The sequence below is a fragment of the Cicer arietinum genome, chromosome 6, assembly GCF_000331145.2.
Source record: "Cicer arietinum cultivar CDC Frontier isolate Library 1 chromosome 6, Cicar.CDCFrontier_v2.0, whole genome shotgun sequence".
NCBI lineage: Eukaryota > Viridiplantae > Streptophyta > Magnoliopsida > Fabales > Fabaceae > Cicer > Cicer arietinum.
Window position 1 is genome coordinate 25,178,526 of NC_021165.2, and position 14,800 is coordinate 25,193,325.

Consider the following 14,800-nt stretch of genomic DNA (forward strand, 5'->3'; position numbering starts at 1 on the left):
TATCCTTGAAGGATACAATGATGCTAATTGGAACGTCTTATCAGATGACTCCAAAGCAATCGATAACTATATTTTAATATAGCGAGTGGTGTTGTATCTTGGAAATCGAAGAACAGACGATATTGGTTCAGTCCACTATGGAGTCTGATAGCACTAGCTACTACTAGTGAAGAAGCAAGCTGGTTGAAATGTTTGCTAGTTGAGATCCCTATATGGAAAAAATCTATGACAGATGCGTTGATCCACTGCAATTATACAGCGGCTGTTGCGAAGATTGAGAATCGTTATTACAACGATAACAGACGACAAATTCGTCGTAAGCACAACACTTTTAGAAAGTTATTTTTTAAATGAGTTGTTATAGTGGATCATGTATGCACTGATAAGAATCTAGCAAATCCTTTGACGAAAGGATTAGCTGCAGAGAAAGTCATAAGTACATCCAAAAGGATGAAACTAATGCCTATAGAGTCACTCATGATGGTAACCCAACCTAAAAGACTGGAGATCACAAGAATTAGGTAAAAAGATGAGACTAATGCCTATAGAGTCACTCATGATGGTAACCCGACCTAAAAGACTGGAGATCCCAAGAATTAGGTTCAATGGATAATAACAAGTCGTGAAGTGATATGAGATGAACATGTTATTATAAATTAGAGAAACATGACTCCTGAAGCGATGATAGGATGAGGTAATAGGAACTCTTAATGAGATCTATACTCTATGTGGAGGGAGTACCTAGCTACATGAGTACTCTTGATAGACTCACCTATGTGAATGTTGAAGTGGGGCCGCTTCCTATGGAATTTCGAGGCAGAATTCCTAGAACGTTCACTATACTGGGATACACGTGCAGGGCCATTAATGCACGGGCTTTTGAGAATACACCCTATGAAAAGGTTGTGTGTGGGTTTGATGTCAGAGATAAAGTTCAAGACTACGAGTCACTCTTGTTGAATCTGAATCTTACTTACTATGCAAAGGTTCAAGTCGAGAGACACCTTTGTTTATGCACGATCTTATAGAATTATTTGATGCTATTTCAAAAACATTTTTTTTAATTCAAGTGGGGGATTGTTGGAACATAAGTATGTTATAGTGTGAATTTAAAAATGTGTTGAAGTCCCACATTGGAAAGAAATATTTTTTGTAAATTTAAGTGGAAAGAAACATGTTTTTTAAAATTCAAGTCCCACATTGGAAAGAAATAATTTTTGAAATCCCACTTTGAAAAACTATCAAGTTTCAATTCTATACATACTAAAGTCCCACATTGTTTAGAAAACATATGTGACTTTGCTTCCATCACTATATAATGAGTTTCAAGCTATTGTGAAAAGTACACCAAAGTTGGATGCTTTTCCCAACTTTCTCTTTTCTCCCTCTCATATTCTGCTCGCCTAATTTTCGAGCCACTTCTCCCTTTTCTTTATGTCCCTTCGGTTTTAGAGCGGTTATTATGTCGCAGTCCCTTCGGTTTTTAGAGCGGTTATTATGCCGCAGTCCCTTCGGTTTTTTTGAGCGGTTATTATGCCGCAGTCCCTTCGGTTTTAGAGCGGTTGTTATGCCGTAGTCTCTTCGGTTTTAGAGCAGTTGTTATGCCGTAGTCATTTCGGTTTTTTGAGCGGTTGTTATGCCGTAGTCCTTTTGTTTTTAGAGCGGTTGTTATGCCGTAGTCACTTTGTTTTTAGAGCGGTTATTATGCCGTAGTTATGAATGGTCATAGTACCATATTGAGAGTGACTTTAATTGTCATATTGAGAATAACTTTAACTGCCATATTGAGGGTGTAATTCTAGAACGGTTTTCTACATTGCAGTAGAACTCCGATACAGAGTATTTGGGCTGTTTTATCCTGAAGACTTCGTGGTTGATAGTCTGCCTTGCACAATTTTGGGTAGTGCCTCGAAACGTCTTAAAGAGAGCGACATAGTCCGTGACTCAACCCAGTAATACTCTCGGTGGCATAAATTGTGATTTTTAAATAGTTTTTGAAACTCAAAATCCAACAGTTTCAGCTTCCGCTGAAGAACGTGATGATGAATATCTTGGTCTTCCTCCTATTGCTGCTAATGAACCTATTCTTTGTCTCATTTGGGAACAAGTCGCTATTTTGCTCTCTGGTTGTTCTATTGAAGAACATTCTGATGCTGCAGCTTCATTGGTTTCATTAGCACGTGACGATGATCGTTATGGTAAACTAATTCTCGAAGAAGGTGGTGTTCCTCCTCTTCTTAAACTTCTTAAAGAAGGTAGATTGGATGGTCAGGAAAACGCTGCTAGAGCTATTGGATTACTTGGTAAAGACCCTGAAAGCGTTGAACACGTTGTTAATTGTGGTGTTTGTTCTGGTTTTGCTAAAGTTCTTAAAGAAGGTCACATGAAAGTTCAAATTGTTGTCGCTTGGGCTATTTCAGAACTTGCTGCTCATCACCCTAAATGTCAAGATCATTTTGCACAAAACAATGCTATTCGTTTACTTGTTAGCCATCTTGCTTTTGAAACCATTCAAGAACATAGTAAGTACACTATTCCAAATAAACAAAACATGTCTTCTATTCATTCTATTTTAATGGCTACTAACAACGACAACAACAACAATAGTCTTCTTGATAGTAACAACAACAAAGGTATTCATGAAGATGATTATAATATTAATAACAAGGTTGCTGTTGCTCATCCTGGTAGTCAAACATCTTCACAAATGCATAATGTCATTGCTAACAAACTTGCTATTAAGGGAAATAATAAGGATTCTAAAGAAGACAACAATGCAATTGTAAAGCACAACAACAATAATGTGAATTCGAATTCCCATACCGCAAATGTATCCATAGCTGGGACAAGTATCAAAGGTAGAGAATATGAAGATTCTGGTACAAAGGCACAAATGAAAGCAATGGCTGCTAGAGCTTTGTGGCAATTATGTAGAGGAAATGTTACTATTTGTCATACGATTACAGAATCAACAGCTCTTTTATGCTTTGCGGAGAGCTTTTGGTGTGATTTTCCAACTGAGGAGAACCCTCTATTTATAGAGGAAAATCGCAATTGGATCTGAGAAATCCATGGATCACCAAAACGTGCGCTCCAAGTAGTGCTCTCAGAAACGTGCGCTCCAAGCTCCCAAAACGTGCGCCCCAAACTCAGGAAGTTGACTCTGACTTTTGACTGGACAGCTAGGAAACGTGAGAGCAAAGATTAGGGTTTTGACCGGGCAAATCAGACGCACAAATTCAGGGAGGAAGACTGGATCAGATATGACTAGGTGGAAGGCATTTACGTAATTAACGTTTCATTTACGTAATTTTCAGGCAAAATAATAATACACCACAAAGCTAAGCCGGGCCGGACGGCGGCGGCGCGCGCGCGTGTGTGGTGGTCAATATTGCTTGCGTTCTCCCTCCTTCACAAAATTGGGGTGCCCCTTGGGGCCCATCCCAAGTTCATTACCTCCACCTTATATACCCTACTAGTGTGTGGTATCCCTCCAATGTGGGACTTCTCAATTTTTTCAATTCATAACAACACTAGCTCTCATAAATGCCATCATTATTTCCAATGCATTTTTCATTAAAGGCATCATCATTTCCAACAATCCCCCACTTGAATTTAAAAAATATGTTTTTGAATAGCGTCAGACGCTTCTATAAAATTGTGCATAAACAAATGTGTCTTTCGACTTGAACCTTTGCATAGCGAGTAAGATTCAGATTCAACAAGAGTGACTCGTAGTCTTGAACTCTATCTCTGACATCAAACCCACACACAACCTTTTCATTAGGTGTATTCTTAAAAGCTCGTGCATTTAGGGCCATGCACGTGTATCCCAGTCTAGTGAACGCTCTAGGAATTCTGCCTCGAAATTCCATAGGAAGCGGCCCCCACTTCCACATTCACGTAGGTGAGTCTATCAAGAGTACTCCTGTAGCTAAGTACCCCACTCCACATAGAGTATAGATCTCATTAAGAGTTTCTATTATCTCATCCTTTTATCGCTTCAGGAATCATGCTTCTTATATAAAACATAGCATGTTCATCTCATATCACTATGACTTGTTATTGCCCATTGAACCTAATTCTTGGGATCTCCAGTCTTTTAGGTCGGGTTACCATCATAAGTGACTCATTGATCTATATGCAATAGTCCCATCCTTTTGGATGTATTTTGGACTTTCTCTCTAGTTAATCCTTTCGTCAAAGGATCAGCTAAATTTTCATCGGTGCGTACATGATCCACAATAACAGCTCCTTTAGAAAGTAATTCTCTAACTGTGTTATGCTTACGACGTATTTGTCGTCTCTTACCGTTATAATAACGATTCTCAATTTTTGCAATAGCCGCGGTACTATCGCAGTGGATCAACACAGCTGGTAACGGCTTATCCTATAAAGGGATCTCTGCTAGCAAGCATCTCAACCAGCTTGCTTATTCACTCGCATTAGCTAGTGCTATCATTTCAGACTCCATAGTGGACTGAGCCAATATCGTATTTTTCTTCGATTTCCAAGATACAGCACCACCGGCTATGCTGAAAACATAGCCACTGGTTGCCTTGGAGCCATCTGATAAAGTGTTCCAATCAGCATCATTGTATCCTTCAAGGACGGTAGAAAATCTTTGATAATGTAATCTGAGACTCATGGTTCTTTTAAGGTATCTCATGACTCTTTCGATAGCGTGCCAATGCTCCATACTAGGTCTGCTAGTAAACCTGCACAACAATCCCACGACATAGGCAATGTCGGGTCTAGTACAATCAGTGGCATACCTGAGGCTGCCAATGATGCTCGCATATTCAGTTTGTCTAACACCTTCACCTGAGTTCTTGAAAATTTTCACACTTGGATCATATGGTGTGCATACAGGTTTACAGTCAAAGTAATCATATTTCTTTAGGATCTTTTCAATATAGTGAGATTGATCCAAAGAAATTCCCTTTTCTGACCTAGTAATCTTGATTCCGAGGATTACACTCGCTTCTCCGAGGTCTTTCATATCAAAGTTGTTGCTCAACATTGATTTCACATTATTTACAGCATGAATGTTTGAACCAAATATGAGTAAGTCGTCTACATAGAGACATAAGATAGTGCAAATGCCATTTTCATATTTGTAGTAAATACATTTGTCACTTTCATTCACTTTAAACTCATTCGACATAATCAAGTTATCAAATTTTTCATGCCATTGCTTAGGAGCTTGTTTAAGACCATACAGAGACTTATCTAACTTACAGACCTTGTCTTCTTGTCCATGAATTACAAAACCTTCAGGTTGTTCCATGTAAATTTCTTCTTCCAGGTCACCATTTAAAAAGGCTGTTTTAACATCCATCTGGTGTATCACCATGTTATGAATAGCTGCAAGTGATATTAGCACCCAATGAATGCATTTAGGTCATAAAACCTATACGTTTTGCTGTTTACTGCATACCCAATGAATGCACATTCATAGGCTCTACTAGCGAGTTTAATTCTCTTGGGATCGGGGATTCTGACATAAGCCAGACAACCCCATGTTCGAAGATAAGACAAGTTGGGTTGTCTATTCTTCATTATCTCATAAGGAGATGTTTTGCTTTTAGAATTAGGAACTCTATTCAAAACATAGCAAACAATCAAAATAATTTCCCCCCACCAATGAGATGCAGCACTAGAATTAAGCATAATAGCAACAACTAATTCAGTAAGAGTTCTATTCTTTCTTTCAGCTTTACCATTCATTTCAGGTGAATATGGTGCAGTTGTTTCATGTACAATTCAACTCAATAAATAAGCCGGAATCATACTTTGTTCCTCTATCACTACGAAAATCGTCATTTCTGACGAATATCATATTTCTTCTTTAAAGCATCCCAAACCTGTTTAGCAGTATTGCTGGCCAAGCCGGGCGGTCGGCGGCGGCGCACGCGTGTGTGTGGTATCCTCCACCATCCCAAGTTCGTTACCTCCACCTTATATACCCTACTAGTGTGTGGTATCCCTCCAATGTGGGACTTCTCAATTTTTTCAATTCATAACAACACTAGCTCTCATAAATGCCATCATTATTTCCAATGCATTTTTCATTAAAGGCATCATCATTTCCAACAAGGGTACTCATGATGTACAACATTATTCAGCAATGGCTTTAATGGAAATAACATCTGTAGCTGAAGAACATGCAGAATTGAGACGATCAGCTTTCAAACCAACTTCACCTGCTGCAAAAGCTGTGGTGGAACAGTTTTTTAAAGTTGTCGGAAAAGGCGATTCCGACGATTTTCTCATACCTTGTGTTAAAGCTGTTGGTAACTTAGCAAGGACATTTAGAGCAACTGAAACAAGATTCATTGGACCATTGGTTAAGCTTCTTGATGAAAGAGAACCACATATTTCAATGGAAGCAGCAAATGCATTGATTAAATTTGCAGAAACTGACAACTATCTACATGAGACTCATTGTAATGCTATTATAGAAGCAGGTGGTGCTAAGCACTTAATTCAACTAGTTTACTTTGGAGAACAAATGGTGCAAATCCCTTCTTTACTTCTTTTGTGTTTTGTATCCTTGCATGTTCCTAAAAGTGAGACTCTTGGACAAGAGGAGGTGTTAATAGTACTTGAATGGTGCACAAAGCAAGGACATTTAATGGCTGAATCAAGGATTGAAGCAATTTTACCAGAAGCCAAAAGTAGGTTGGAACTTTATCAATCAAGAGGTACAAGGGGATTCCATTGATTTAATTATATATTGTTTTTTATGAGTACAAATTTAGATGAGTTAAATTTCCGAACTCATCGATGTTAGGACAGACTTGAAAGCTTATAGAATTTTAAGTAATGGCAGAGGTATTTGTAGATTATCCATCAAAGAAATCCCAACGATCGGATTAAGAGTTAAACTCGTGTCTTTATGAGATGAGTAACCAACTTAATATATCTTCAGAATAGTAGAAAAAATCATGACATTAACACCCATTTTCCCTTTTTTTTTCTCCCTTTTATTGGGGGTTTGTTTGTGTAGTGTGTATAGATTAAATATAATATACTGAATCAGCAAATATAATATACAATTTACTTTGTCTTTTTTGTATTGAGATGTCATCAATTTGATGCTGTATGTATAAGAGAAGTACAACTCTTTGCAAGTGTTACATTTTCTTTTTGCTGAATTTTGTAAGTGTTATATTTGAATTAATTTAAAAGTTAAAAGCAAGTTAATGAAAACATATACTAAGATTAGTATACATGAAAAATATAAAACTATGTTGAATATTATTAAACTACCATGTTTTAGATTCCAACATAGACCTTCCTTCCCTGCATTAGCGGTTTCCCTTGTCCAATTACAAGACCTTCCAATTACTCTATAACAACCACATGGACATACTAATCTTAAGTTTGAAGCAAAATATAATATTTAATATATTAAAAATTAATAATGTGGAAAAACGATTATGTTTGAAACATTAAATATTATTAAAAATATATTAAATTAAATAAATAAGTATTATTAAAAAAATTAGAAGTAAAAAATAGTAAATTAATGTAATGTCTTGTACTAATAAAAAAAAAGTATTAAAGTGCGGTTTGATTCAGGTTTAAAAAAAGAATATAAAATTTGATGTGATTAGAACAATTTTCATGAAAGATGATCCAAATACATCGTAAAAGTTTAGTGCATTCTTCAAAGTCCAACACTTGTTGGTGACACAAATTAAATTGTACTCTGTACTATATAATATAGGTGATCATGCGTTTCAAATTTCATTTCTTAGAGAATAAGTGATGAAATACAATGGGAATAGAGTAGTATGCATGAGGCTAGCTAGTATCTAATATATATATTTTAGCCAAACTATGAACTACTCTATTAATTTATCTCTTCCTAAAAATGAAAAAATAAAAGATTAAGAGTTAAAAGTGTTTTTGGTCCATTTATTTTATAAAAATAAATTTTTAGTTCATTTATTTCTAAAATTAGTTTTTTGTCTATCTATAGAATATATTACCATAGACTTGCAAATCAATTGAATGACACTTCATCCTTGTGTCCCTCATCATAGCATTTGCGCCACATTGTTTATATTCTTATGTGGCACCTTTCATAAAGTTTCTATAATTCATCTTACATCTTCAATTTCTTAATTTAGCTTTTGCATCTTACACATCATATACATAGGTTAAAAACTCACACACAAAAGCTCCTCATAAAAATAAACCTACCATCTTCTCACTACAATCAACTTTTATTTTTCCTCAATTTCTAACTTTACATATTTGTTGGTGATAAAATATGTTCTATTAATTATCTCATCCTAAATATATTAGTTATCATTTGTAACATGTTGAAAACCCACACACAAAAGCTCCTCATGAAAATAAACCTATCATATTCTCGTAACAATCAACTTTCACTTTTCCTTCATTTCTAACTTTACATATTTGTTGGTAATAAAATATGTCCTATTAATTATCTTATCCTAAATATATCAGTTATCATTTGCAAATACAAATCTATCCCGTGATACTCATTTCTTAAAAAAATTGCGACTCAATCAGTAAATTTCTCTACGCCTATGGAATGAACTATAACTTATCACAACAACTAGACAAAACACCTCTATATATATATATATGCGTGTGTGTGTGTGTGTCATTTTGTGTTTTAAGACATTTGGTATTCTTTAGATTTTTATTACACATTTGGTATTCTTTATATTATTTTGTAGCTTATGTCATTCAAAAAATTATAGTTTATGTCCTCAAATAATTAAAAAATCTATTATAGTTTACCAATTTGATATGACCTTCAAAAGTAATGTTCCATTAAATATTAGAGCTCAATACATTATTATCTCACTTAACCATGATAAAATATACAAAATCTTGCAATTTTGATTTTTATAATAGTTAATAAACATTTTTTTTATAAATTTATTTGATAAATAATTGAAATTTACTTTAAACAATACGTTTCAAGTTCCACAAACAAATATATACCATTACTTAATTTAATTTAAACATTCAAGTATTTTTTATGTTATTATTTTATTTTTAATCTTCTTTCATAAAAACTTATTTTTAACTCTAAATATATTTCTTTTATAAATAAATGTTACTATATTAGTATTTGTATTAGTTTTATCTAATTTTGGACTCAAAACCTCATGGAAACTCTTGAGTGTTCCTCAACACCAAACTATAACTTAATTCAAATATGTATTCATGGTAATTCATTACTTCTAAATACATATCTTTTCGTTGTAATTCATTACATATAAATACAAATAAAGTATCGCTTAAATTGCAACAACAAAAAATTAATAAATTTTCAACGAAATGTTATATCTCTAAAATTATCAGAAAATTTTGTAAAAACTAAAACAAATTGAAATTGAAGTATCTCGACACATTTCAATTGTATATATTTTAAGTTTGAAAAATTGGATTTATATGTAAGAAAGAATTCAAATATTTACAACTTTCTTTCATTTTATTAGAATTTCGTCACACATTTAGTAATCTCTATATAAATTTGTAGTTTATGTCGTGTTAACAAAACGTAGCTTATGTCCTCAAATATTTTTTAAACAAATATTTTCATCTACAAATTTGATACGACCTTCAAACGTGACATCTTTCATGTTTAATCAATTTAATATTAAAGGATCCAAATTCATCACGCATCTCACTCAACCATGATAAAATATAGACTTTTAAAATAATTTAAACTTATTATATTTTTAATTATAATTAAAAAAAAAATTGATCAACGACATTCTACTCTTTAATACAAAATATTGCAATTTTTAATTTTTTTTTCATAGTTTGATAAAGTTATGTGATAAATAATTGTAAATGAAGTTTCACTTAAACAAAATGTTTCAATTTTCAACAAATAAATACACACTAATACTAAAATTAATTGGCAAATTCAATTATACTAAAAGCTACTATTTTACTTTTAATTTTTCTTTGCAAAAAAATAATAATGACATATTCAATATCATTAACTAAAACATATGTTTTTATAAGTAAATATTAATAAATTAGTGGCTATATTAGTTTTATTAGATTTTGAGCTGGAGAAGTGTATCTTAAACAAAATGTTTCAAGTTTCAACAAATAAATACACACTAATACTTAAATTAATTGAAAAATTCAATTATCCTTAAAGCTATTATTTTTCATTTAATTTTACTTCACAATAAATAATAATGATATATTCAATATCATTATTAATAACTGAAACATATTTTTTTTATGAGTAAATATTAATAAATTAGTAGTTATATCAGTTTTATCATATTTTGGACTCGATACCGTGAGGTCGACATGGCATTGATGATAAATGAAAATCAGTTTGGAAATTTATGTGCAAAACAACATACAATTTTTAAAATAATTTAAATTTATCTACAAAATAGGAGGAATTGTTAAAATGATATAACACTGCCGACACATCTACTCAAAATTGATGTATATTTTTTTTTTCATTTTAATGTAATTTCTTTAAAATTTATAATATAATTTACTTTATTATTATTATTATTATTATTATTATTATTATTATTATTGATTATTATTATTATTATTTATTAATATTATTATTATTGTTATTATTATTATTATTATTATATATTAATGTATTTTATTAATAGTATTTTGATTTTTTTTAAATATTTTAATTTATTAAATAATCAATAACTGATTTAATAAAAAAAAATAATGTCAGTACATGGTCACATCCTGGGGATGCGACCTTCTATTGGAATACTGACCTTGTGACTAGCTGTTAGGTTTGAAAAGTAGGACAATTTAGAGTTTAGAGTATATAATTTAGGATTAGGGTATATGGTTTGAGTTTATGGTTTAAGGTTTAGGTTTAGGTTTAATGTTAGGATATCAGATTAGGGTTTTGGGTACATGGTTTAGGGTTAGTTAGGGTTAGAGTTAAGGTTTAGGATTACGGTATAGGGTTTAGGATATAGAATTTAGGACTAGGGTATATGGTTTGAGTTTATGGTTTAAGGTTTAGGTTTGGGTTTATGGTTTATGGTTTAGGTTTAGGTTTAAGGTTTAAGGTTTAAGGTTTAAGGTTTAAGGTTTAAGGTTTAAGGTTTAAGGTTTAAGGTTTAAGGTTTAAGGTTTAAGGTTTAAGGTTTAAGGTTTAAGGTTTAAGGTTTAAGGTTTAAGGTTTAAGGTTTAAGGTTTGGGATTTAGGGTTAGGATATCGGATTAGGGTTTTGGGTACATGGTTTAGGGTTAGTTAGGGTTTAGGGTTACGGTATATGATTAGGGTATAGGGTTTACGATTTAGGTTTAAGGTTATGGTTTAGAATTAGGGTTAAGGCTTAGGGTATATGATTTAGGGGTTACGGTATATGGTTTAGGGTTTACGGTAGAGTTCGGGTTAAGGGTTTAGGGTTTAGGATATAAATTTAAGGTTAGGGGGTAGGGTTGGGTTAAGGTTAGGGTTTAGGGTTAGATTTAGGTTTAGGTTTCAGAGTTACGGTTAGGGTTAAGGTTTAGGATTAGGATCTAGTGTTAGGGTTTAGTGGTTAGGGTTTAGGGTTAGGGTTTAGTGTTTAGGGTTAGATTTAAGTTTAGGGTTCAGAGTTACAGTTAGGGTTAAAGTTAAAGTTAGGGCTAAGGTTTAGGGTTTAAAATTAGGATTTAGGGTTAAGGTTTAGGGGTTAGGGTTTAGTGTTTAGGGTTTAGGGTCAGGGTTTAAGGTTAGGGTTAGGTTTAGGGTTTAGGGTTGGGATTAGAGTTTTGCGTTTAGGGTTTAGGGTTAGAGTTTAGGGTTTAGGGGTTAGGGTTAGGGTTTAGGGTTTAGGGATTATGGATTAGGGTTTGGGGATTAGGTTTAGAGGTTTATAGTTAGGATTTAGGGGTTAGGGTTAGGGTTAGGGTTTAAGGGTTAGGGTTTAAGGTTTAGGGTTAGGGTTTAGGGTTAGGATTTAGGTTTTAGGGTTAGGGTTAGGGTTTTGGGTTTAGGGTTAGCGTTTAGGGTTAGGGTTTAGGGTTAGGGTTTAGGGTTTAGGGTTAGGGTTCAAGGTTAGGGTTTAGGGTTAGGGTTCAGGGTTAGGGTTATGGGTTAGGGTTTAGGGTTTGGGGTTTAGGGTTAGGGTTTAGGGTTTAGGGTTAGGGTTAGGGTTAGGGTTAGGGTTAGGGTTAGGGTTAGGGTTAGGGTTAGGGTTAGGGTTAGGGTTAGGGTTTAGGGTTAGGGTTTAGGTTTAGGGTTTAGGTTTAGGGTTAGGGTTTAGGGTTAGGGTTAGGGTTAGGGTTAGGGTTTAGAGTTTAGGGTTTAGGGTTTAGCGTTTATCACTTATCACTCATTACTTATTAGTTATCACCTATCACTTATTAGTTATCACTTATCATTTATTAGCTACCACCTATCACTTATCACTTATCAACTATCACTTATCACTTACCACTTTTGTCAACTATCATTATCACTTATCAGCTACTACTTATCACACGAACCACTTTTCAGCTATCACTTATCAACTAGCTCTTATCACTTATCAGTTATCACTAGTCAGTTACCACTTATCACGTATCAACTACCACTTATCACTTATCAACTACCACTTATCACTTATCAACTACCACTTATCAACTACAACTTATCACCACCTCTTAGTTATCAACTAGCACTTATCATTTATCAACTACCACTTATCAACTATCACTTATCAGCTACCACTTATCACTTATCACGTATCAACTATCACTTATCACTTATCAACTATCACTTATCAACTACCACTTATCACTTACTACCTATCAGGTATCACTTATCACCTCTTAGTTATCACCGAGCACTTATCACTTATCAGCTACCACGTATCACTTATCAATTATCACTTATCAGCTACAACTTATCACTTATCACTTATCAGTTACCACTTATCACTTATCAGCTACCTCTTAGTTATCAACTAACACTTATCACTTATCAACTATGAGTTATCACCTATCACTTATTAGTTATCACTTATCATTTATTAACTACCACATATCACTTATTAGTTATCACTTATCACTTATCAACTATCACTTATCACTTACCACTTATCAGTTATCATTATCACTTATCAGCTATCATTGTCACTTATCAGCTACTACTTATCACACGAACCACTTTTCAGTTATCACTTATCAACTACCATTTATTAGTTGTCACTTATCTGTTATCAAGTATAAATACATTTTTGTCTCTGACATCCTTCACTTCCATCAGTTGTTTTCTCCAACATCTAAATAACAAATACATTTTTAATCTTTTATAAGTAATAGAACAAGTGTTCAAATTCAAATAAAGTAAAGTTATAAGCCTATAAGCATTTCATAATAATGATGAGTCAAACAATGTTGATGCAAGAACAATTATATTTACCACTAATGCTTCAAAGAAAAATCGAAGAATCTAAAATAAAAATTTAGTTGGTAGGTTCATCAAGTATAGTTGTGAATTACAAAACAAATGTTCAATGTAGAATCACAATAAATTTAAAGAAGTTAATGAATGATGATTCTAAAAAGTCATAAGCCAATCAATAAAAATATGAACCTTTAAATTCAAATGGCTTATCTGGAGTTAGGTAATCCCAAGTCTTTTCCACTGCTTTTCTAATCTTCAAATTGGTTTTCCTATCCAAATTAACAATATAACTCAAAACCTAAGATTAATAAATGGAGATGATTGCCCAAATAATTTAAACACAAGTACACAACACATCTTCAAATTATATTGAATTGATGTTTACGACAGTTCCCCAATCGTCGCACGTTTGTACATCACGAGACTGTTTTGTGTCAGTTAAACAAGGTATTGTTCCAAATGCCGCAAATATTTGCAACAATTCTAACCGCCTCTATGTACTTTTGGCAACGTTTTAAACCGTCACAAATTTAAGTTTTTTATTTCTTATTAAAATATAATTAAAATAAAAAATACTTATAAATCTCATTTATATAACTAATACACAAATATAAAATTATAAATAAATCTAATTCATATAATATATTCAAAAGTAACAATCATACATTGAACTTAATCAAAACAATAAGTAAATTAATTTAAATATTAGAAAACCAAAACATTAATAGAATGACTAAAAATGCAAAACAACATTAAACTTAGTTCATAAATCATCATCTAGATAGTCCTTAATGATCTTGTTTCATCATTAGACTGACAACTAGACTTAGAAGAACGTCTTTTATCTCTTGGCAATCCTATGTGTTGCCTGAAAAAACATATAAGTATATATATTAAATTTAACTGCACTTTTTCACACATATTAACATCAAACTAATTAAACTTAAACAAGATCAATCTCTCAAAATTGAAACATGCAAAAATCAAACTAATTCCCCGATTTGATAGTGGTAATAAACAACTCAAATAGAATATTAACACTAAATCTATGATTTAATCACAACAATATAAATAAAACAAAATATTTCAAATTAATGAACATTATTATAATTAAGTAGTGTCTAAGAGTACTCTAATTCAACAAAGGCATTAACATTACAATCACATTTTCAGCAAACGGTCTTGCAAACACAACACCAATAAACAAATGATGCATGAATACTCGGATAATGGCTTATCAATATTTTTTATGCAAATCATTAAAGTAAATACAAATTAGAAAAGGTAAAAATTACATAAGCTAAAAACATACTCAATTTCCCCCAAATTTATTCCCCACCTTCCACAACACACCCAATTTGCAGCAAAAGGTAAAAAAAAACATACAATATAGTCAACACCCTACCACTATGCACT

At 32.7% G+C, this 14,800-nt stretch overlaps 1 protein-coding gene across 1 annotated transcript; it reads left to right on the top strand.

Annotated features, from left to right (window-relative positions):
• The first annotated feature begins 225 nt into the window (after positions 1 to 225).
• LOC101505159 (uncharacterized) lies at positions 226 to 6,727 on the top strand. The gene is made up of 3 exons (XM_004506921.1): positions 226 to 316; positions 2,016 to 3,005; positions 6,081 to 6,727. Exons 1-3 carry the CDS (start codon positions 226 to 228, stop codon positions 6,725 to 6,727), a joined length of 1,728 nt encoding a protein of 575 aa, XP_004506978.1.
• The last annotated feature ends 8,073 nt before the right edge of the window (positions 6,728 to 14,800 follow it).